This window comes from Sabethes cyaneus, chromosome 1 (assembly GCF_943734655.1).
Source record: "Sabethes cyaneus chromosome 1, idSabCyanKW18_F2, whole genome shotgun sequence".
NCBI classification, from domain to species: domain Eukaryota; kingdom Metazoa; phylum Arthropoda; class Insecta; order Diptera; family Culicidae; genus Sabethes; species Sabethes cyaneus.
Genome location: NC_071353.1, coordinates 126,004,249 through 126,030,204, shown reverse-complemented (window position 1 = coordinate 126,030,204; position 25,956 = coordinate 126,004,249). Strand labels below are relative to the sequence as shown.

General features: G+C 39.6%; 1 protein-coding gene across 1 annotated transcript in view; it reads right to left on the bottom strand.

Moving 5' to 3' along the window:
- Positions 1 to 7,642: 7,642 nt before the first annotated feature.
- Positions 7,643 to 25,956, bottom strand: part of LOC128746200 (netrin-B-like) — a 192,853-nt gene continuing 174,539 nt past the window's right edge. Inside the window, exons 3-5 of the mRNA XM_053843245.1 lie at positions 15,354 to 15,515; positions 7,721 to 7,735; positions 7,643 to 7,653 (exon numbers count right to left, since the gene is read on the bottom strand). Of these exons, the coding sequence (XP_053699220.1) occupies positions 7,643 to 7,653; positions 7,721 to 7,735; positions 15,354 to 15,515 (188 nt within the window). The remainder of the gene's footprint in view (positions 7,654 to 7,720; positions 7,736 to 15,353; positions 15,516 to 25,956) is intronic.

The window sequence follows — 25,956 nt, the reverse complement described above, 5'->3', positions numbered from 1 at the left end:
TAGATTGCCTCCACCGTCGCAAAGTTCCTGGCTATGATATCTTTCGTATCTGCAAAGCCTAAAAGTTGGCTAACCTTGGTAAAAATCGTATCTCTCGTGTCGATACCCGCTTGTCGGATTACCCCCTCAAGATGTTGAACAGCATGCAGGATAAACCGACACCTTGTCTCAACCCTCGCCGCGTCTCGAAGGGACTCGAGAGTGTCCTAGAGATGCGTACGAAACACATCACTCGATCCCTCGATCACTCTGATCAGTCGCATCAGTTCGTCCGGAAAATCGTGCTCATGTATTATCTGCCATAGCTTGTCTCGATCGATCGTATCGTATGCTGCTTTGAAAGCAATAAAGATGTGATGCGTGGGCACGTTATACTCCCGACATTTCTGCAAGATCTATCGGATAGTAAAAATTTGGTCCGTAGTTGCGCGAGCCCCCATGAAACCCACCTGATAATTCCCTACGAATCCCCTTGTGCTATCGGTTACAATCGGCGTAACAGGATCTGGGAGAGTACCTTGCAGGCGGTGTTTACCAGCGTAATACCGCGATAGTTGCAGCAGTCTAGCCGATCACCCTTTTTTTATATGGGACAACCCACTCCTTCCATCCATTCCTCCGGTAGCTTTTCCTCCCCCAAATCCCTCGAAATAACCCAGTGTAGAGCCTTTGCTAGCGTTTCTCCGCCGTGCTTATAAATTTCTGCCGGTAGGCGGTCCTTCCCAGCGGCTTTACTGGTCTTCAGCAGCCCGATTTCTTGTTTGACTTCTTGGAGATCAGGTGCTAGGAGATTACTATCTTCTATGGGCGCTCCTAGATTAATTTCCGTTCCGCCTTCTTCTGCGACTTCACCATTGAGGTGTTCATCGAAGAATTGCTTCCATCTGTCGACCACCTCGCTCGTTCCGGTGTGTAGCCCTTCCGAGTTTGGTTCACCTTCTCATAAAACTTGCGCGTGTCATTAGCTTGGAATAGTTGTTCTAATTCTTCAAGATCTCTGTCCTCCTCTTGGCGCTTTTTCCTCCTCAGGATCGTGGTCAACTGGTTCCTAGCTCGTCGTTATTTGGTCACCCAAGTAACACTTGCAACATGTTTTTTAGAAAAATATTCAGAAAACAGTTGCATTTAAATTATAAAAAAGTTTCATGGAAAACAAGATGTTATAAAAATGTTTTATTTCAAACGCCGGTGTTTTCAGCCAGAATGACAGGTTAAAGTTGCATTTCGGTTGTAAAGCTAAGTTTTTATTGAACATTTACAACTGAGTATTCGCGACTACGAAAGTAAAAGAGATTTCTAAGCCTGTTCGCACTCACACGAAACTCCATGCCGAATTGTCAAAACTTACGTGAAAACAATAGCAAAAATACTTCCTTCTCTTTTTTTCTCACACAAAAATCAAACCAATATCAGCAACTTCGTAGTGGCGAATTGCCAGCATTGAACAGCGGCGAAGCGATGACAATGAGTACAGCACAGATCCATAACTTTGACACATTTTCGCAACATTGCAATATTTTATTGAGCTTAACTGCTCCAATTTATGAGTATTCTGGGTATTTTTTGAGCGCAATTTAAGTTCTTTCACAAATAAAAATTAACTGTGAATCAATTGTAAGTTAACGCGAAACAAAATGCATACAGTAAAGTTTTTTATTGGTTTCGAATTTTTCGGTTATCGGTGTGCTCATTTGAACGCAATCTTGTATAAACATGGCCGATGACTGCGCCAAAATATAATGTATTTAATAGATCATTATTTTTGTGTCGTAGAATGATTTTATATATACAAGGGACATATAACATAATTAATATAAAATATCCCACCGGTTTTCAAAGAGATTAGCATGTTTTGTGAGATTGTCAAAAAATGATATTTATTTCGATTCCACTCAACTTTTGCTTATAAAAGTAAATCTTGAGCGCATCAATTTTTCGGAAGTAGCATGGCAAAGTTCACGATAAATTTAAAATTGCACTTTAGTTTGGGTTATTTGAAGGCTACAATGTTGCTTTGAGTGATTGATGAATTACCGAAATATAACTTTAGCCATTTTATCTTGCGAAAAATGTCTGTCATTGTTTGCTTGTAAATGTAAATATAACTTCAGGGAAATATCAGAAAAAAAATCCTGTCAACAGCGCGACTAAGCTTTTCAGTTGGTAGTACAAACACCATGCAACGCATAGGCGTCACTTTGAAATATTTCACAAACATGTTACATTTTAGCTCGTTTCTTGCGCTGTTTCAGTGTTAATCCGGTCGTAATTAAGTATGTGGAAACGAAAGGTTAGCAATTCGATTTGTTTTAAATCCGTTGTCAATTCTTATTTAAAACCAAGTGTGTTACTTGGGCAGGTTCTCTCTAGTGGCAATACTTAGATAATTTTTCCAAGCAGTTTTTTCCCCTCCACCGCTTGTTGGCATTCCCGATCAAGCCAATCATTTTGTGTACTCCGAGGCTCAATACCCAGTGCCGAGCGTATTCTGCCCCAGCCGTCTTCGAGGTTTGAAGCACCTAACTCCTCGGAAGAAGGCAGTGCCTCATTCAGTACTCGCGCGCAGTTCTCGGCAACTTGTGGGTTATCTAGCTGCCTGATGTTCAGCCGAGGAGGGCGGCTTTGACGTGTCCGGTATACGGTGGACAGCTTTGAGCGCACATGTACTGCTACTAGGTAATGGTCAGAATCAATATCCGCACCCCGTCGGGAGCGTACGTTCGTGATGTTAGAGAAAAACCGGCCCTCTATGACAACGTGGTTCTGATTTGGTTAATTGTACGTTTATCAGGTGATCTTCAGGTGGCTTTGTAGATATCCTTGCACGGTAAAAAGGTGCTTTGGTTCACCAGGCCTCGGGAAGCTGCGAAGTTTATACATCGTTAGCCGTTATCGTTCGGAGACGGTCATACCATCTACCAGGGGGCGGCGCAAAATTATTCCTCGAATGCGCTGATTGAGAAGCAAGGGTCGATTTTACAACATAAGCAACATTAACCCTCATCTCGGAAGTTCCGATGATGACGAGAAGGCATACAACCACTACCCAAAATGTGGTATCAAGTTCGCCATCGCGAATTTCAACGCCGAGGTAGGCCAGGAAGAAAATTAAACTGCACTTCCTCGAAGAGTTCATCGCACAGCAACTGGACAACGAAATGAGTCTAAGATTTAGCGATTTTGGTGCCACTAAGTACATGGTTGTATCCAGCACCTTCTTCTTGCAAAAACTCTTACAGAACTATAGGGAACTACTTCATCGACTGTCGGTATTTTACATACATGATTGAAGTTATAGCCTATTGAAACGCCAAAGTTGAATCATTCGCATATCTGGTGATGGTAAGTGGCACATGAAACGTTGTAAACAACATTCGGTACCGAAGCCAACCTCGGTTAATCCTTGACACGACAAAACAGCATGACGTTGCGAACATTTTGTGCATTCGCATGAAGCTACTCCGCCGAGAGAGGAAGGGTTGAACGAAGCTCCTCTCAAGGATTGTTAGAACTTAAAAACCATAAAAATAGCCATCAACAGCGGAGCAGAACAAATCTTCGGGTTCCTCCAATGGAATCAATGGAGCGAGTGGTATGACGAAGACTGTAGGAGGCTGATGGAAAATAAAAGCGCTGTGCATTGCCACTCTTCAGAACGTGGAAATACCTGTAATGCAACTAACAATTGTGCCAATGTGCATGTTTCGGAGGCACACTCGAGTCTTTTCGAACCGCGCAGGGGGTTGCGGCAGGGCGATGGAAATTTTGGAAGCTATTTTTGGCGGAGTACAAACGGAAAGCAAAGAATGGCGCAGGTGTATGAACCACGAGCTACAGACTCTACTTGAAGTGATTCCCATCGTACAAATGGCGAAAGTTGGCAGGTGGTGAGGGCCTCTCCACGATGGATCAGATGTTTACCCTGCCATACAAGTTCCGGGAGTACGACTTGCAGACTATTTGTGGACTTTAAGGTGGCACACGATTCAGTCAAACGAAATGGGACATGGCAGATAATGCTAGAACATGGTTTATCGACGAAATGCTGACTCGAGCGATGCTAGATGGGTCCAAATCATACGTCAGAATAACAGGTGAGACCTCAGCCGCTTTTATGATGTCGGATGGACTGCAGAAAGGGGATTCTCATTTGCTCACGAAATCTCACATGTTTTTAGGTTTTGTGGGTAACATCGATTTCATCGGAATCAACCGAAGAGCAATGGAAGTGGCCTTTTAAATGGGAAGCAGCGAGATTGAGAATTTGGGATCATCGCAGAAAAACCCATCAATGACTGGATTGCAGTGTTTTTATTCAGCTTCGAAATTCCGAGCAATTTGGAGGGTTCATCTCTTTTGGCACGAAATCGTCATCATTAGCTGCATACCTCTAGTACCACTTTAGAGTAGTGACAGCTAAATCAAGCTAGAATATAACGTTACCCTTATGTTTGCGAATGAACGGAAAAATCTGTTTCTTCAAGCATTCTTCCATGTACAAATTTCATGTCATTGCTGAGGAAGTAATTGGAGGAAGTAAATGGCTTTGTCTTCGGTCCACAGCCACATATTCTTTGCCAGATCATGATCTCTGCGAATTTATCACTAACACTTAAACCTGCCTGGTACTTCGCCACGCCCAGTTGCAATGAAATATTTTTGACCGGGAAGTTGCTTGAAAACCATTTTCACATAGATTTCGTCGTCCATTCAAATACATCTGATGAATTTCGTCAATATTTGCTCAAAAAAAAAACGTCCAGCACGCTTCTCACGGCTGCAAAATTCTGGTTCAAGTGCCGATTCGGATGTTTACTGGTACTGTAAGACCTGTAGCCTACTCGAGCGAGGATATTCCGCGTTGTTTGATAGTTGGCACCGTACCTTCTAGCCATGTTCCAGATGGATATGCCAGAATTGCACTTAACGCACACCAATATCTTCCCGCTCAGCTTTCGGTCCCTAGTTCCGGTTATCTTAAAAGTTTATTGCCGCCTTTCCGCACCTAGTTTCTCCTTATATCCTTTTAGAACATTACAAACTGTTGATCTTGGCATTTTAGCACTTTCGCCAACTTTGATCCATAGTACTCTGGATTTTCCAGGTGCTTGTGCAAGATTTTTTTCACGTCATTTGAGTTTCCTTCTGTACTGCTCCGCAACTTGGTGGGATATTTTGACGAAACTTGTTCTTCATAAACATGTAAACAAAGTTATTTCAAATGGTTCCAGTTTCTACCACAAGAGGCACCAGGGGCTTCCGAATTTACTTTTGGCCAGGCTTTACAGTACACCTGAAAACTCGAAGTGAGTTGTATCAAAACACGATTAGCTGAAAATTTGCTGAAAGCTAACGTTTTTCGAAAACAAGCCAAATATAGGGTACGGGGGGTATTTTCAGCAAGTTTCTAAATTCAGCCTATTTTCCTTTTCTTTCGCTAATAAAAATACTTTGCCGACACACAATTTTTATATTATATAACTATTTTCTCAAGACAGTAAGTAATCTACTGTTTTTCGTTGAAAGAGAGTCAAAACCACCTGTTCTTCCGCTAGAACTAGGCCCTAGGCCGAAAGAGTAGAAGCAATCGCTTAATGGGCCGAAAATACCCTCCCATGCCCTATCTCCTATACTAATTTACAAAAGAAGGTCTTTCAGTGGCTGACGATCAGCAAGGAGGGAATGTCCAAACCGCTGTTGTTTCCTTCGGGCCTTGCGGACAACGAGATGCTAAGAGATCACTAGAGGCGATGAACCGGCTGAAGATAGATGCTAGACCGAAGACCGATATAAAACATTTGGGCGAATTTGGAACGGCGGATCTATTCTAATAGTTGTGTGGCCAATACGAACAAGTAGTTGATCGCCAAGCCCACGAAAGAGCTGAAGAACATGATGAAATACATTTTTTCATCGGCCATGGTTAAGGTTCTGGTCAACTGCCTCAAGGCGGTACCGGCGAAGCGGCGAAGCATTTTTGTAAAAGGTTTAATAAACGTAGGGCTTAATGAATTATCTCTTGCAGTTTTTCATCATTATCGCCATCCAAAATTAGTGCATTTTTTTAAATGCATACTTTAGAATGTGATACTATACTTCAGATTGGGATGAAATTCTAACATGTATTATTTAAAGACTGAGCTCAATCGGATCATAATGGCGCCATCTATATGTCATTTAACTTATTGATATCTTCGGATCAAATCTTCACCCTGCGGCAGATTCTCCAGAAGTGCAGTGAATTCCGAGACCCCACATACATTGCCACACATCATCTGTTCACTGATTTCAAAACCGCATATGATAGGGTTAACCGACAAGAGTTATGGAATATTCTGGACGAAAACGGGTTTTCGGATAAGCTTACTAGACGTACCATGGCTATTGTGGTGGATGCACCCTACGTACACATGTTGAGCCAGCGCCGGTCATTGAACGGTGTGATTGCTGACGGTCGTTTAATTCATAACATAAACAATCGCCCGTTCTCGGACCCGCAAATGATGACGCGCTGAGGTTAGCAAAAGTGTCACATAGGCCACCCAAGTTGTCAAGTGTGAGGCCTCTGTACTTAGCAATATGAAAAATAAAATTCAATTCAATTCGAACAGCCAACGACTTAGTATGGTTTTCTAATAATGAAGAAAAACCCATAATCCGACCAGTAGTCGAAACAAGGCATGGCGATCCTGCCAGGAGCTGTTTTGGAATTTGTGTGTTTGTAAATGAATACTGTGACTTGATTTTTACCTGTGCGCTGTGGTGGAGAATTCGCAAAAAAGATGCCCGGAAACGTCGGGAAGAGTTCAAATTATTATTACCACGAAGGGGGAAAAGTTTAAAGTAGTGCTAGTGGCTTCACAAGCAGCAGAAGTTACCTGAGCGGCCTATGATTTGGCCTGATGAACAAAAAAAAAAAAAACTGTTAGTGTGGATAGCAATGCTGACAAATTAGTGCGAAATAAATTGCTGCGCCGTTCGGTATTAGACGAAGATAAAGTGTAAATTAACTTACGACGCCGCGCGCGCAGTGTGCCGATAAACAAACAAGTGCAGCGCCGAGAGCAGTTAGTGGAAAATAAATCGCACTGCTGCTGCTCCCGAAGTGTCCGTTAACATTTGTGCGGTCGAAAAGTGTAATGACCCAGAAACAATGTTCCAACAAATAAGTGACAATCGGCAGATCATGTGAAACATAAATTTCTAGACAATAAACGGACATGGAAGCAAGTGAGTTTAATGAAGAACTGGCACGTCAGTGTATCGTATTTCTAAAAAAAGAAGTAAATGAGTGGACAATACGTAATAGCCAGGAACTACTGCTTAGTGCACCCGAAACGAAGGCTAAACAACGCATTGCGGTAACCCTATACGAATGTGGTGTGCTGGCGTGTAATTCGAGCAAGATTGAAACACTAAAAATCGACTTGGACTTTGCGCTCGAAAGCCTCAATTCAGAGATCGAAATTAATACGTGGGCGCGAGAAACCCGTGAACTCCAGTTGCGTATAGAAGAGGAACAAAACAACCCGGATTGGTTCGGCGAGTGGCCAGAACAAGTTGAGGACTGGACCGACGAGGAGGACATCGACGAGGGTTTCCGGACAGAGGAAGAAGAAGAATTAGAGGAAAATGAACGTATTTAATCGCACGCTGCAAGTATAACATGAACTTATTACAAAAAAATTTTTTTTATTCAAATATGAAATTTTAGAAAAAAAAAAAAAAAAAATTATATTCAAATATATTCACCCTTTCATCTACTGTATAATGTACTGTATTGTAATTAGTAATTCAATATTGTGAGTAAATCTCATATTGTTCATATTATATTTTATCATATACCATTTTAATATCAACCATACATGCAATTTTAATACTACTACATTCATATTTACAATACCTACCTAAACGATACCTACCTAGTAAGTCCTACCTAGAATGTCCCACCTAGGGTAATAGAAAGAAAGATAGGTCGAAGGCATATTGGGGAAACCTCATGTAAGCTAAAGTTAACGAAATTGAAATATTTACGTAAAAGATACATCGTATAAATAATATTAGTGAACTTCCTTTTATTTTCATTACATATTTACAAGTATTAAATTAGTGATTCATTTAGTGATTTGTGCATCTACTAGTTGCATAAAACTATACATTTAAATTTTACCAAACATTTTATAATCGATGCCAATAAGCAATTTTTCTTTCCTTACAATTGGTTGTGAGCAAGAGTTCATCCTCTTTCGGGTACTAAGAATGAATGGATCGATTCTTTTTGATTAGCGATGCAATTGAAAAGTTGTATGGGAATTTGAGAAAATTTTGCAAACACGCTCCTGAAACCAAGAAGCGAAAAGTACAAGAATTACGAGTTTATAAAAGGGAGCTAAAGTTAATATTAACTGAAGGAAAATTCCCAGCAGAAGTTACAAAGTCCTTATTGGACCGTTACAGAAGTCTTTGCGAAAAAATAAAAGAGTGTATCGTATTATTAGAGGAAGAACCGCTAGACGATACACGACAAGAAGAAATTCAGGAACAAACAGAGGATAGTCAAGAGGAAGAGGACTATCAAGACTCAGAAACAGACAAAATGACAAAACTTGATCTGAGTCTGGCATTGAAAGTGGTCAAGCCCTTTGACGGGTCTGCTCCACAATTAATAAGCTATATAGAGAGTGTAGAACTCTTAAAAGACTATGCTGAGGGAGTGCCCGAGGCCGACTTATTAAAATTTTTAAGAACAACACTAATAGGAGCCGCACACGGGGCAATTGATGGTACGACATCCGTGGCGCAGGCATTTGAACGATTAAGGGCAAAATTTGCCATAAAATTGACACCAAAAGCAGTAGAGAATGAAATGAACGCCAAAAAACAACATGGAAAATCCATATCAGACTTTGGTGCTGAAATGGAAAAGTTGTCGGCAAAATTGGCTGCAGCTCATGTATCAATGGGTACTTTCCCAAATGAGGCAGCTGCAGTAAATATAGTCGAGCCGATAGCTGTAAAGGCTTTCATTGAGGGATTTAAGGATCCATCTGCAAAGTTTTTCATAAAGGCAAGGAATCCGGATAGTCTGAATAAAGCGATTTCGGATGCGTTGGAGTGTCAAACCACTCCAAACGCAGACACTAGAGCAGAAAACATGATGGCGCTCTGGTGTCAGAACAACAATTTTAGGCTAAACCGAGGCCGACCCTATAATCGCGGAAATAGTATTAATAGAGGAAATATTGGATTTTCGCGGGGAATGCGAGGTGGTTACCGAGGCAGAGGTAATTACCAAAATTATAATACAGGACGTGGTGGTTATCAACAATACGATAACCGACCGCGCCAAAATTTTAATAACCATAATAATGGTCAAAATTTTAATAACTATGGTCGAAGAGGAGGATACCATGCTCATTCAGCTAATATTGCTGAAGGGGCTCAGGGAGAACCCTCTAGACAGGCTAGACGGAGCCAACAGGAACAACCTGCAGAATCCGTTGAAGAAGCGAATCTGATTGATCTTTTTCGCTAATTTTAATGCAAAAGGAGCTCTTAGAGCAACATTTAACATTTTTAGTAGAAGTCTCGAATTGATCGTTGACAGCGGGGCATCCTGCTGCCTGATCGATAAGAGCTATATTCCTGAAGACCTGCACATCGACGAATCTCATAGAGTAGAGATGAGTGGAGTGAATGGCATTACATTTACGTTAGGACGAATCGGTACAGCTTTGGAATACGACACAGTTGAGTATCCTGTGACATTCCATGTTATGGAAGAGTTGCCATCAGGTGTAGTGGGATTGATTGGCACAAATTTTCTGAAAAAATATAATGCAAAAATCGACTTTGAAAAATCTAAACTAAAATTAGAGAATCCAGAGCGAGATGTTGTATTCACAATTCCCGCTCGTACCGAAATTATAAAATATGTTCCAACCAACTATGTGGAGACATGCGTTGTGTTGAGCCAAGAGGTTGGACCTCATGTCCATATAGCCAATACAATAGCACAGCCGATAAATGGGAAAATACCTATTAGGCTGGTTAATTTTAGAAATAAAACAGTACGAATAAACGAGTTGTCGCCAACAATAAAGTCAGCGAATGACTATATGATAATAAATACAAACCATGCTAAAGACCGAAAACAGAGAGTCGAGCAGTTATTAAAGGAGTTAGATTTGTCCCATTTATCTGAGGTAGAGAGGTCGCATATAAAGCATATATGTACTAAATATGCTGATATTTTTTGTTTAGAAAATGATAACCTTACTGTGACTAATATTTATAGTCCTATGGTGAGGGTTAAAAATGATACACAGCCAATTTATTGCAAGCCTTACCGATTGCCTCATGTTCAAAAAGAAGAGGTGGAGAAGCAGATTTCAAGGATGACAAGGGATAAAATTATTGAAAAAACTACTTCAGCATGGAACAGTCCCATTTTGCTGGTCCCTAAGAAAAGCTCGGGAGACAGTAAAAAGTGGAGGCTGGTTATCGACTATAGAAAGCTCAATACGGTAGTTGAGGATGATAAGTTCCCTCTGCCAAATATTGAAGATATAATAGATGCATTAGCAGGTGCAAAATATTTTTCACATTTAGATCTCTCACAGGGATACTATCAGTGCAAACTAAGACCAGAAGATAGACCCATAACAGCATTTTCAGCACCATCCGGGCAGTATCAAATGACAAGACTGCCCGTGGGATTGAGAATTAGTCCATCATCCTTTTCACGTCTGATGACTATAGCAATGTCGGGACTGGATATGACCCAATGTCTGGTCTATCTAGATGACATTATCATTTTTGGAAAATCTGTGGACGAACATAATAGAAATCTGATAGCGGTTTTTGAAAAACTGCGTAAGGTGAATTTAAAATTGAATCCGCAGAAATGCAACTTTTTCAAGACAGAATTGCTTTATTTAGGGCATTTAATTTCCGCCGAGGGAATAAAACCAGACCCTTCAAAGATAATGGCGGTAAAAAACTGGCCCATTCCGAAAAATGCCGATGAGGTAAAGAGATTCGTAGCCTTTGCTAATTACTATAGAAAGCATATAAAAAATTTTGCAAGTTTATGCGCGCCTTTGAATTATTTAACCAGAAAAGGTGTAACATTTAATTGGAATAAAGAAAGCGATACAGCTTTTGAGACATTAAAGAAAATATTTGTAGATCCACCTGTGCTGGACTACCCGAATTTCAACGAAAATAATAAGTTTACTTTACACACAGACGCGTCTGGATACGCGATAGGGGCCGTGTTGTCAAATGGGAACGGTAGGCCCGTCGCGTACGCCAGCAGGGCTCTTAACAATGCAGAGCGAAATTATCCCACAATAGAGAAAGAACTGTTGGCCGTGGTTTGGGGCGTGCGACACTTTAGACCGTACTTGTATGGCAGAAAGTTTGTCGTGTTTACCGACCATAGGCCGTTGGTTTACTTGTTTTCATTAAACGACCCTTCAAGTCGATTGACAAAGTTCAGGTTGGCTCTGGAGGAGTACGATTTCGAAGTAATTTACACTAAAGGAGCAGACAATGCGGTAGCGGACGCGTTATCGCGTTTGTCGAGTTCCGATTTAAAGCATCTTGCGACACTGGTGACGACTAGGTCCAAGAGCGCGGAAATTATTAAAAAATCTGAAGTTAAGGGTTCAGGAACTGATCAGCCTGAAACACCCACAAATGACTACATAATACTGGATATTAATCCAACAGTGAAGGAAATAATACTAACCCCAGAAAAAATTACAGTACCGCATACGGATACATTAATTCACCTACGGGGAATAATGAAAAAAGTAGCGGAATACTGCAAGGAAAATATTAACAAGAAGGTATACCTCATAATAAGAAGAACAAAATGCGCAGAAAATGTAGTAAAGAATGTAAAAAATTTGAAAATAAAAGGCATGCCAAAAATCATTATAATAGGGGAAAAAGTTAAAGAAATTGTGGACAGTAGTCAGAAACTATTAATTATCAACGACTATCATGTTTTGCCAACAGCAGGACATGGTGGAATTAAGCGAACATTAAAAAACATACGACTTAAGTACTATTGGAGTAGTATGAATAAAGATGTGACAGAATTTGTATCAAAATGCAAGACTTGTCAATTGAACAAAGCGAAAAGTACGAAAATTCCAATGAAGGTGACTACTACAGCAAGTGTCGCGTTCGAAAAAATTTACATGGATCTAGTTGGACCACTATTAAAATCAGATGGTTACGAATATATCCTGACGACGCAGTGTGAACTCTCAAAGTTCATAACTGCCACACCAATATCTAACAAAAATACTGAAACAGTAGCGAAGGCATTTATCAAGAACGTAGTCTTGAAATACGGAGTACCAAAGGTAATAGCCTCAGATAGAGGTACAGAATTTATGTCAGAACTTTTTGTAAATCTGGCAGCAATGTTGAAAATAGAAAAATTGAACTCTACTGCGTATCATCATCAATCAATAGGCGCACTAGAGAATTCACACAAAGTATTAGGAAATTATCTACGCATACAATGCGAGGGGAAATTATTCGAATGGCCGAAATGGCTACCATTTTACGAATTTGCGTACAATAATTCAGTACATTCATCAACTGGATTTACACCTTTTCAGCTTCTATATGGGAGACTAGCGAATATGCCTTCGAATTTAACAGAGCTAGAACAAACAAGCATTTATAATATAGAAGACTATTGCAAAAGATTGCAAATAAAACTACAAGTAGCTCACCGAGAGGCAAGAGAAAATCTATTAAAGACAAAAGAAGATAGGAAGAAAATTTATGACAGGAATGCAAAAGAGCTAAAACTAGAACCAGGTGATTTAGTACTAGTGAGAAATGAGACAGGTAAAAAACTAGAAACCAAATTTAATGGCCCTTTTGAGGTCATAGCAGACATGCGAGAAAATGTTAAAATCAAAATTAAAAATAAAGAGGATATCATACACAAGGATAGGATAAGGAAATACTTAAAATAGGACATGTGGTGGATGTCAGTTACATAGTATAAAGAATAAAAACTTTAACAACCAAATAAATCAACATTTTCATTTTCATATAAAATTGAATCAACCATTAAAAATTACACTATAGATTAATTTTTAATTTTAATAAGATAGGGCATGTGGTGGATGCACCCTACGTACACATGTTGAGCCAGCGCCGGTCATTGAACGGTGTGATTGCTGACGGTCGTTTAATTCATAACATAAACAATCGCCCGTTCTCGGACCCGCAAATGATGACGCGCTGAGGTTAGCAAAAGTGTCACATAGGCCACCCAAGTTGTCAAGTGTGAGGCCTCTGTACTTAGCAATATGAAAAATAAAATTCAATTCAATTCGAACAGCCAACGACTTAGTATGGTTTTCTAATAATGAAGAAAAACCCATAATCCGACCAGTAGTCGAAACAAGGCACTATGATGGAGTGCTGAGTGTGAGAATCTCGGATGAATGGATTATTGAATATAGTTAGTTTTTGAGTGACAACCACTTGCTTCTGGCGCTAGTGTATAAGGACGATTTAATGTACACTTGCGCCAGAAGCAAGCTGTTGTCACTGCAAAACTAGTTATATTCAATTATCCATTCACACTCAGAACCCCATCATAGCTATGGTACGTCTAGTAAGTTTCGGGAAGTCTATTACATCGTTGAGCGCTTCCGCCACAGGTAAGGTTTGTTGGTAGTTTGCGGCGTCGTTCGAGCGTGCAAGTTCAATTAAACGGCAGCTTTCTTGATAAAGGGGAAGAAAGGCGGGTTCTCGCCAGGGTGAATCCCTCAAAACAAAACGAATGAATCTTCTCTACATATGCACAATCCGCAGGTTCCAATCGAGCTGGTGCTGGTTCCAAACCACCCATACATTTTCCAGTATCGGACGTACAAGAGAGCAGTACAGAGCTTTCAGGTAACCCTAATTATATGCTTGCTTTAGACACGATCACCGGGCGGCGCCTGTCGAACATAAGTTTTCTGTCAAAACTAACGCCAAGGTCATTAACGTGATCCACTCTGTTTAGTAGCATACTCGAAGAGAATTGGCGTTTGAATTCGGGGTAAAGTAAATACTTTACATTTAGCAGTGCTAATGATCAAAGAATTCCGTTTTCACCACGTCTTAAATTTATCTTATAAATTTATCTGCGTAATTGAAAAATATAATAAAAAGAAGTTGGCCAAGAATGCTACCCTGCGGTACACCTGATCCATTTGTGAATGCAAATGATAAATCCTATCTAAGCTCAACTTGTAAAACTCAGTCACACAACGTTATGTAGGTCTTGTCATAAGACTTAAGCCAACTTATTGATAATTTCAATGTCTCAGTCAATATTCCAAATAGTCTAACACTTTTAAAGTTACAATGACATTAACAAAAGCTGCCAGTTTACCTTTGTTTGTCTGTATATATCGCCAATATTGCACACCAGAAAAATTTATCTATCGAATGAAAGCAAAACGTGTGGAATCTATGAAAGCAATGACCGATATTATAGTTGCATATCTGCATAGAAAGCAAATCAGTGAAAATTGACATAATCTATCTCACTTTTTCACTTCACTCACAGCTCAACAGAAAAGGAGAATTGATTAATGACTTTCTGCCATGCAAACAGCCAAGGAATGGCCGTACCGTTCTGCGGACATCAGAAGAACGTGAGCTATCACGGTTAAGATAAACTTAGGAAAGCAGAAAAAAATCTGCTTTCTTCTCGGTGGAGAACAAACCCGCATCCTTCCTGATGATGGCGACGTTGGGGATTGTGAATATTGATGAGTTTGATTCCGCTATTTCGTCTGGTTTATCGATAGAGCAGCAGCAGCCCATATTCGAGTAATGATCCATTTATTTTAAGCTTCAACCAACCCGTCTGGGACAATCTGTTAGAGTTACGTTCGGCCAAGATGGTGCAAAAAATAAAGCCAAGACGATAATATGGTCGGGGAAAGTGAAAAAAGGGTAGCTAATTACTCACTCTCTTTGGTACTTTCACTTGCATCTGGATCATACTGATAGGAGTCTGGTGCCGTGTTCTGTGCCTGATGGTTGATCATCGTAACACGTGGTATTTCTGAAAGTAAGCGGCGGAAAGAAAAAATAATTGCTTTAGTCTGTCTGTATCATTTGAATGTGCATAAGATTCATTGTTAATATCTAGAAATCTAGGATGTAGAGCAGAGGTGCCAGCAACTTTCCCATTAGCGCGAAGGTCGTAGACCTTTCGCTTTCTGAACGACTGAGCTATTCATGCTGGTGTCAACACTACTACAGATATGGTTCGTTGGCAATCTCTGGTCCACTAACGCGGCGGTTATTATGTGGGTACTTACTGATACACGGTGCGATATGGGATCGGCTCTGTTGATAGCCGCGGGCACAACGGTTACAGGTTAGTCCCGTTACGCCCTCCTTGCAAGTGCACTGGCCGGATGTATGGTTGCAGTTTTTGCCTGATGAACCGATCGGATGACAGTCGCACGCTGAAAGAAGAAGAGGAAACATAAAGGAACACTTTTAGATTGAATTTCATGAACGAAACAAATTTTCACACAAAGTTACACGATGGAAGTGTGCACCACTTCCGCATCAGAGCTTCAGCCTAGTAAGCGCTTCCGCTAGCAGCAGGCGAGAAAGTGCTCGAATTTCCTTTAATTATAAGCTTCTTCATCATCATCATCGTCGACGTGACGTTTCCATTGACTAGCTGCGTGTCAGACAAGCTGACAAGCTACAGCAGGGCAAAATGACTGTGAAATATGAAACGCCATAAAAGCACAACGCAGAATCGTTGCTGTTGAGTAATTTAGAGCTCTCATTAGTCCCGAGCAAAATGCAACAGCACCAAGGTTGATCCTTGGAAAACGACCGAAGATATCGATAATGGATAAAAAATGTAATGCAGAATCAATCGATTCATTAATAATCCATCATTAAAGATATGCTTGGGAAAACAATTTCCGGAAACATTGTTCCGGACAATTGGAGGTCGACGAATGGTGTATGCGGTTAAGTAAAATTTAAATGTTGGATCACTTTATTTTCCCATTCACCAGATACTTTTATTTCATTTGGCGTAAAAAAATATAATGAGTTGCCATATCAAACCGAGAACAGCGACCTTCCCCAATCAGCGTGGCTTATGAGACATAAGAGAAAATTTCCCGCAAACACATTCCAGCCGGTTACGTTCTGTGTTACCTTTACGTGCCAAGTTGTTGCGGTTTTAGCGCTACCCTTTGGACTCTCCTGTGCTCCTGCTCCTGCTTCTGCATGCGATGTGCATGCAGGTCTGTCACACCATCTCCTCCGTTCACCGGGCGTCATTTTGTCTACGATGACTACCTGCCGGTCGGGTTGCTATGGATCCACGCATCATCAACTTCCAAAGAGACTGTGCACCGTATGTGCAGGGTGAGCATCATCAGTCAGTTGCAGTGCAGGTAGCTGCTGACGTTCTATTCATCAGTCAGGAATCGACTTTCTTCTCTGCTATGCAGATTGGAGTATCCCACCAGCAGTAGCAAGCCGAAGCAAGTAGCAAGACACCCGTCAGGGTTCAGCAGCACAAGTAGGGTTCAAAGTCAAGATCAGACACGGTTTTTGAACGTGTCGCAGTTGCTTGCAGATGCAGGTCGGAACGGAACTGCTACGGCTGCTACTTAACGAAGTGTAGTACTCGAGACCTTTTTCCAGGTGGAAACCAACTACGCAACGGTGCCTTTTTGATGTGCGGAGCGGCACTAGCGTGCCCAGGCATAACCAAAAAGTGGGATACCCGACCTTTCAGAACCATGTTTTGGCAATGAGTAATCACGGGATGGTTACTCTAGTATTGCTTATCACAAATAAACCGATCTATTAGATTGAAACCTCCGGATTTTTGGGTGCAATTAGATTTGACATAACAGTTCAATTGGACTAGAAATTAGAATTGGAAACTGGACCTGACATAGGGCATTAAATTAGACTTGAGTTTTGACTAATTTGGGCTTGAAACATTATTTCAAATAGAACTAGAAATTGGTCTTAAAATTGTATTTGAAATTGGACATAAATTTGGACTGGAAGACTTACTTGGAATTAGACATTAAATTGGACTTAAAAGTGAATTTGAAATTTTTATTCGATATTGCATCCCAGTTGGCCATGAGGTATGATGCTGGCCCAATAAGCCAGTCGTCGTATGTTCGAATCTCGACTGGGAGAGGCTGTTATAGTCAATAGGATCGTAGCAACTGGCTCTGCAATTGTCCTGTACTCTAACAGCTGGCTGCGAAGTCTGTCGTATATAAACAGAAGGTCAAATTTCGATAACGGAATGTAGCACCTAGGTCATAAGTATTCTTTTTATATGCCCATTATATCCGATATATTAACAAGTGGTTTTTCCGAATTTCAACTAAATTGTTTTCTATTGCTTTTTTCCTTTTGAATTTTTGTTTAGTGAATGATAAGCCTTAACAAGGCAATTCATTCCAGAGCAATTTAAAGCTATCAGTGCGAACACAACATTCCGAACAATTATCTTATGTTGATAAAGTGTCACTTAATTTTGTTTAACAATTGCATTGCTTAAAATTGAACTACCGTTCAATTGTAACTGCCCCCCCAAGAGAAGAGCGGTTTACGTACTTTAACCTCTCTAACCTTCAGTTTCGTTATTGAATTATAATGACCATTCAAGTTTGCTGACAGACTAACTGACCGTTTGAAGTTGACTGACGGTGGCAGCAAACTGTCGTCTGACTATGTATCACGCTGCACAGTGCATATGATTTGACGAACCGGAATGGATATTAATGACCATTTTGACGTGCCGATGTCGAGAGTCACTGCTTTGCGTTTAGTTGGTAGCGCGCGTATTGGTAACCGTCTGCGGGACAAAATCCTAAACTGATGACGGTGAGTAAATCAACAATGCCCAAATGTAGACAGTAGTCGGGGGAAATATGGCTTATTATCCTCCGGCAAGTGACAGATTACTGTATAATTTAAGAAATGTGTGAGAAAAGTGTAGTTGCCCAAATGAAATAAAATAACGAAAAATAACAAAATGAGTACCGATTAATAAATTCTATAGCGAAATCATTAATATCATCAATTCATATACCGTTATCCGAACTACCGTAGAGATGGTTTAGTTGCAATGAAACCTAATTTTACTGGAAGTGCATGAACTTTGGCACAATCTCACCCCTTCTAGGGGGTGACATTATACCAATAACATAAAGTTGAGCTAAAAACCGAAACAGTGAACATTAGCACGTTTATAAACAATACACATAAATATCAGTATAAAGTAGTTCATATGGGGCCGTCCATAAACTAAGTGGACTATTAGGGGCAGGGGGTCGGCCAAAAACAACGCATCATGCAAAAAGTATGAATGAAAATAACCCGAGGAGATCTGAAATAACTAAAATTGAGTTCGCAATCAATGGAAAGCCTTCATATAGCCAGTCGCGTTTCTAGGGTTAACAAGGGGGAGATATATGAAGGGCGTGTATCCTAAGAGGCATATCTATTTGATCACTTAACATCACTTAACATTTGATCACATTACTTCGTTCGAGAACCCGCGGCCGCAGAACATGTAGCCCATCCCACCCCCCTCTCCCCTCCTTAAAACTGGCAGTTTATACACGGTATAATATACCGTCTTATATCTCACCCCGGATGGCGGTACCTACTGTTCAAAAAGATGAGATATGAAACATTTAATTCATTTTCAATCATTTCTTGTTTATATCAAATTTATGAGGATTATACCAAGCAGTTTTCACTGAATGATTTCTTGTACTTTGACAATGATTACATATCATGGTGATTTATCATTTTGCACATATCCTTACTAAATTGTTTCATGGAATAAAAGGAAGGAGCATCTATACGTCTGACTTTATCGATGAGGCATCACCCATCATGTTTAAAAGCATTAGCGTGGGCAAGAATAGTTACTAAGGATGAGCAAAATTCATTAAAAAGTTACTTACGCTGTTGGAGTAACGAAGAGGTAGGGTATGAAATGGGGAAGGCAAATGGGAAGCGTCCAATATAGCTCTAGCCATCCCAAGCCCCTACCTAGCGCCTCCACGTGACCATACCTGGTAATGCTCTATTGAGTAGCCAAGCTAGGAGGTGCGATGCTGGGTGGTTTCCGGCTGCCTGACTTCAAAACCGAGGTTTTGGGCAGACGGCGGAGCCACACGGCCTAGCTAATTGGTAAGCCTAATGAGTTATTTTAATTATTTTTTTCGTTTTAGCTTAAGAAGCATCTACTGCTATACAGTAAAAACTTTGGCCAAAACGAATTTTAATACTGCACATGGATACCAGAATGAAAAATTAAATTAACTATTAGAAGCACTTATGGAACCTCAAAGGACGCTACTTTATTTCATACGAAGGACTGCTGGTGAGATTGTTCTATTTTTACCTATATATACCACATTTCATCTTAATATCATATTATTAACAGTATTATTATTGAAATCATAAATGTGGAAGGCTGGATGATGGAGTGGATTGCCGACCTGAATCCTTAAGGTCTGAAGCAAATATGGCACTTCTCAATTCAAAACGAACAAATCATCACGTGGGTTAAAGTTGGTACAGCGAAATTGATTATTACATGGAACGATCCTAATGTTGGAAGGCGGCTCTTATAACCCCGGAATGCGCACAAGTGCCTCTGCTTGTGGGTCCGCCCAATCCCTTTTGGCCCTTCTGTAACAGCATTTGTGTGAAATTCATTTTATAATCAAATTTGGATCTACTGTAATTCTACCCACATACATTGGCAAGTCCTTGAAATGATGGTGGCTTTCCCCTACTACTACTACTACTACTACTACTACTACTACTACTACTACTACTACTACTACTACTACTACTACTACTACTACTACTACTACTACTACTACTACTACTACTACTACTACTACTACTACTACTACTACTACTACTACTACTACTACTACTACTACTACTACTACTACTACTACTACTACTACTACTACTACTACTACTACTACTACTACTACTACTACTACTACTACTACTACTACTACTACTACTACTACTACTACTACTACTACTACTACTACTACTACTACTACTACTACTACTACTACTACTACTACTACTACTACTACTACTACTACTACTACTACTACTACTACTACTACTACTACTACTACTACTACTACTACTACTACTACTACTACTACTACTACTACTACTACTACTACTACTACTACTACTACTACTACTACTACTACTACTACTACTACTACTACTACTACTACTACTACTACTACTACTACTACTACTACTACTACTACTACTACTACTACTACTACTACTACTACTACTACTACTACTACTACTACTACTACTACTACTACTACTACTACTACTACTACTACTACTACTACTACTACTACTACTACTACTACTACTACTACTACTACTACTACTACTACTACTACTACTACTACTACTACTACTACTACTACTACTACTACTACTACTACTACTACTACTACTACTACTACTACTACTACTACTACTACTACTACTACTACTACTACTACTACTACTACTACTACTACTACTACTACTACTACTACTACTACTACTACTACTACTACTACTACTACTACTACTACTACTACTACTACTACTACTACTACTACTACTACTACTACTACTACTACTACTACTACTACTACTACTACTACTACTACTACTACTACTACTACCTACTACTACTGTTGGAGTAACGAAGAGGTCCCGAGCATTTGTTGGAATCGTAATAGCTCGTTGGAGAAATAAATGTGAGTTTACCGGTCAACTGGGGAATCACAGTACTTAAAGTAATTAAAACAGTAATTAAAGTTTTATTACGTACTCCTAATGGTTTCCAAATTCATAAAGCTTGCTTTGATAAAAAGTTAAACCAGTTAGTTATTTAGCTTTGTTGACTTGAAAATGCATATATCCGTAAGTAGAAATGTTAAGGTTTTACTGTTAAATCATCCTGATCGATTTGGTTCATATCGACCATAATAAAAAAATCGATAGAATAAATAATAATTCAACAATTTATTAAAGTTCACTTCTTTTTGCTTGATTGATAGGCGTCTCCAGATTGACGCTGTACCTGAAAGCGCCATTCGATCGTGTCGATCTAGAGATATTATGTGCTAAGTGTGATAAACTCGAAGTATCTGTCACGATGGATGTATGGTTAAAATAGTAACTGCGTGATCGTAAAATTGCTATGAAGCTGGAACGTCACAATCTAACTGGTTGTGTAATAATTCTGGAGTCCTCCAAGACAGTATCTTGAGACCTATACTGTTTTCTCTACTGGACTGTGCATTTTCAAGGGGATTTTTTCCAGCCACATTAATTATTCTTTAAGACAATTTATGTCGGATGAAATCTATATCTATAAAGAAGGATTTCTGTCTGTCTGTCTGTCCGTATGTTCCTTATAGAATCAAAAACTACTGAACCAATCAGCGTGAAAATTTGCGTGTAGAGGTTTTTGGGGTCAGGAAAGGTGGTCAGGAAAGTGATGGTTAGAGACCCCTCCCGCCACTAAGAGGGGGGGCTCCCATACAAATGAAACACAAATTTCTGCATAACTCGAGAACTAATCAAACAAATAGAACAAAATTTGGCATGTGGGTGTTTTTGGTGACAAGAATTTATTCTATGGTAAATTGGGACCCCTCCCCACTTTAGAAAGGGAATTATGACTCCTCTCCCCTTTAAGAGGAGGGGGGGGGGCTTCCATTCAAATGAAATACAAATTTCCTCATAACTCGAGAACTAATCAAGCAAATGGAACCAAATTTGGCACGTGAAGGTTTTCGAGGGCAAGAATATTTTCTATGGTGAATTAGGACCCCTCCCAATTTTAAGAGGGGGGGGCTCCTATACAAACGAAATACAAATTTCCTCATAACTCGAGAACTAATCAAGCAAATGAAACCATATTTGGCATGTGGGTGTTTTTGGAGGCAACCATTTTTCTTATGATGAATTAGGACCCCTTACCTTTTCAGGAGGGGGGGGCTCCCATACAAACGAAATACAAATTTCCCCATAACTCTAGAACTAATCAAGCAAATGGAACCAAATTTAGCATGTGGGTGTTTTTGTAGGCAAGAATATTTTCTATGGTGAATTAGGACCCCTCCCTACTTTACGAGGAGGGCTCCTATACAAATGAAAAACAAATTTCCTCATAACTCGAAAAATAATCAAGCAAATGGAACTAAATTTGACATGTAAGTGGTTTTGGAGGCAAAATTTTTTTCTATGGTGAATTGAGACCCCTCTCCTCTTTAGAAAGCGAGTCATGACCCATCTTGCCTTTAAGAGGGTGGGCTTCCATACAAATAAAAATGTCCTCTTATCTCGAGAACTAATCAAGCAAATGGAACCAAATTTGGCACGTGGGTGTTTTTGGAGACAAAAATTTTTTCTATGATGAATTGGGACCCCTCCGCACTTTAGGACGGGGGACTCCCATACAAATGAAATACAAATTTCCTCATAACTCGAGAACTAATCAAGCAAATGGAACATAATTTGGCATGTGGGTGTTTTTGGAGACAACCATTTTTCCTATGATGAATTAGGACCGCTTACCTTTTTAGGAGGGGGGGGCTCCCATACAAACGAAATACATATTTCCTCATAACTCTAATTATGCAAATGGAACCAAATTTAGCATGTGGGTGTTTTTGTACGCAAGAATATTTTCTATGCTGAATTAGGACCCCTCCCCACTTTACGAGGAGGGCTCCTATACAAATGAAAAACAAATTTCCTCATAACTCGAGAAATAATCAAGCAAATGGAACTAAATTTGACATGTAAGTGGTTTTGGAGGCAAAATTTTTTTCTATGGTGAATTGAGACCCCTCTCCTCTTTAGAAAGCGAGTCATGACCCATCTTGCCTTTAAGAGGGTGGGCTTCCAAATGACAATGTCCTCTTATCTCGAGAACTAATCAAGCAAATGAAACCAAAGTTGGCATGTGAGAATTTTAGATGGCAGAAATTTTTTCTATGGTGAATTACGACCCCTTCCTCTTTTAAGAGGGGGGCTCCCATACAAATGAAATACAAATGTCCTTATAATTTGAGTACTAATCAAGCAAATGGAACCAAATTTGGCATGTGGGAGATTTTTTCGGATCAATTTCGTGTTTTTCGACTAATTTTTAAACCTTTGTTATAGTATAACAATGTCCACGGTCCACGGTGAATCCACGGTCACTTTGATAGCGCAGGAAGATGGGCTATATTTTAATATTAAACTTCACTGAAGATACTACCCTTGAAAAATTACACATATTTTACCCAATTACTAATGTTCGCACTTTTTCGAAACCGGACCACTGTACGCTGAACGAGAAGTTTAATCTAACTTGTTTACTAACCGAAACGACGAAACTGTGCAGGCACTTGCTACTTCAAGGCGCTGCACGCTACCTTGTTCGTCCGTTAGTCTGTTAGTCACGATTCTTCAATCGTTGGGTTAAATCACCCGTCCCACAGATAGCCACATTTTTTAAAAAAGTTCGCCATAAAATATTCCGAATATTGTTCTATATTCCATTATTCTTGCTATTGGTAAGCACCTATCTGGTGGACGGTTTTCTTTATAAATTTGCTTTAAATGCTAATTAATCAGTCCAAAAATGATTTCGATTGGGTTGTAAAAAGGACAGTAAGTTGGTAGGAATATTGAAATAATTCCAAAGAAACGCAAGTGTATGCGAGTGCCATCTAGAACCCAAATTGAGAACCATAATCGACCAGTATACATTTCAACTTCATCGAATTTTCTATGGTATTCAAAAAATTTAGTTCTGTTGAAAGTTCCATCTGTTCAAAAAATTTCTTCCGTTCCGTTTTCATCAATAAAGCACAAATGTGAAAATTTGAAAATTGTTCACTTTCAAACAAACCATTTCGTTAAACTGAGTACATCTACATCTTTCGCATTAAATATTTATTCTTCTCCAGCAGAAAAATAAGCCGACTGCTATACGTCGTTAAAAAAACTGAGTACAGCGTTCTACCGTGAATTAAAATCATCGTATGTTTTCTTTTGGCCTCGAGGTATGATGCTGGCCTAATAACCAGTCGACTGGGAGAGGCTGTTAGAGTCAATAGGATCGTAGCAACTGGCCCTGCAATAGACCAAATCATTATACCGTCAATTGACAGATACTGACGCCCTTGTTTACGTTTTGGAAAATTTTCCTTTTCGTTTATAGCGAATGTAGCGAGTGTTTTAACAGTTTACAGGCATATTGGCTTTTAAATTTAGTCCTAATGCTGGTTAAACTCGGTTTAAACAACAAACTTGCCGTTTAAACAGGTGAAACTTTTTTGGACTCTGCGGTCTGTTTGTAAACAAGGGCGCCAGTATCTGCCAGATGACGTCACCTTGATTTGGTCTATTGTCCTGCACTCTAACCAAGGGGTTTCCAACAGTAATGATTACTACGCAGCTTTGAAAAAAGTTACTTTTGATTATTTTACTGATTACCTCTGATTACCAGTAATCAATCTCTTGTGATTACTATAAATTAATCATGATTACCAATGATTACTTAAGATTATTATTGATTACTCTACTGATTACCATTGATTACCTAATTGATTTGTAAATGATTACAAAAGTAATCTCTGATTACAACGCACTTATACGCCTTACTGCAAACCCTTTGACTCTAACAGCTGGCTGCGAAGTCTGTCGTACACTCAAAAAATCAGCACGTCAAGTATACGTGAAAACATAGGCAATTCTCATCCATCACACTTTTCATGTAACATTTACGTGAATTGTTGGTAACACGCAGTCATACTAATCAGTTCACGTGCAATCCCGGTAAATTTTATCAATTTTCCCATTAAATAGTACATGAAGTTCACGTAAGTTGCTGTACAGAATTTTACATGATTTTTCACGTGGATGCGACGTGTCGATTTTTTTGAGTGTATAAAAAATCAGAAAGGTTGTATCCCAGACACAACAGCGTAGCTGACGTAGAACTACGTAAGGCGGGTTTTTGTGAAGAAACCTTGATATGTCTTTCACACCATATTGACATATGTGTGGTGTAAAATCGCGCTAAGTAAATAATAGTAAATAATGGTATCGTATTTTTGGTATGTATTTTATGTAATTTGTGATGCCAAAAACAAATATTTTTTCAATATTACCAGTGCCAGAATCGGAGTACAGCCTGAATCCGTTAATTGGGTCACGACTGCACTTCAGTTGATTCGCTAATTGGGCCGAATGACAGTTGTTTGAAATTTTTTAACTCAAAAGTTCAATAGAGTTTTGACTTTGAATTCAGATCGTTTTATTCATTTTAATGATTGAAGGCTACTAAGTAAGTTTAACTTGTTTGCAAAATGTTTTGTACCTTACTGCCTTATACTGAGTTGACGGTCAAATAAACATTAGCACTACTATGGATCCCTTCTGCCTTGTTTTCTCCATCATTTTCGAAAGAAATTAACTGGCAATTAACTGACGCAAAGCAGCAATTGAAACATTCAAAACTATTCTCGGATAAAAGAGTCGCTTATTTTCCTCACTTTGAGAATTACTGCGTTACGTCACATGCACAATTATCCTTTCAGCCGTGTTTCCTTTTAAGACAACAGTTCCGAACTGTCGCGAAAGCTAAAGATATTTTTAATCCTGTTCGTACTTACACGAAAACCCATTGTCAAAAGCTTGAAAACAAAAGCAAAAATACTTCCTTCATTTTTTTCCCATACAAAAACCAAACAAATATTAGCAACTTAGGCTTCGCCCACAAATTACGTAACGCTTAGAGGGGAGGGAGGGGGGTCGAGTTAGCGTTACTTGTTG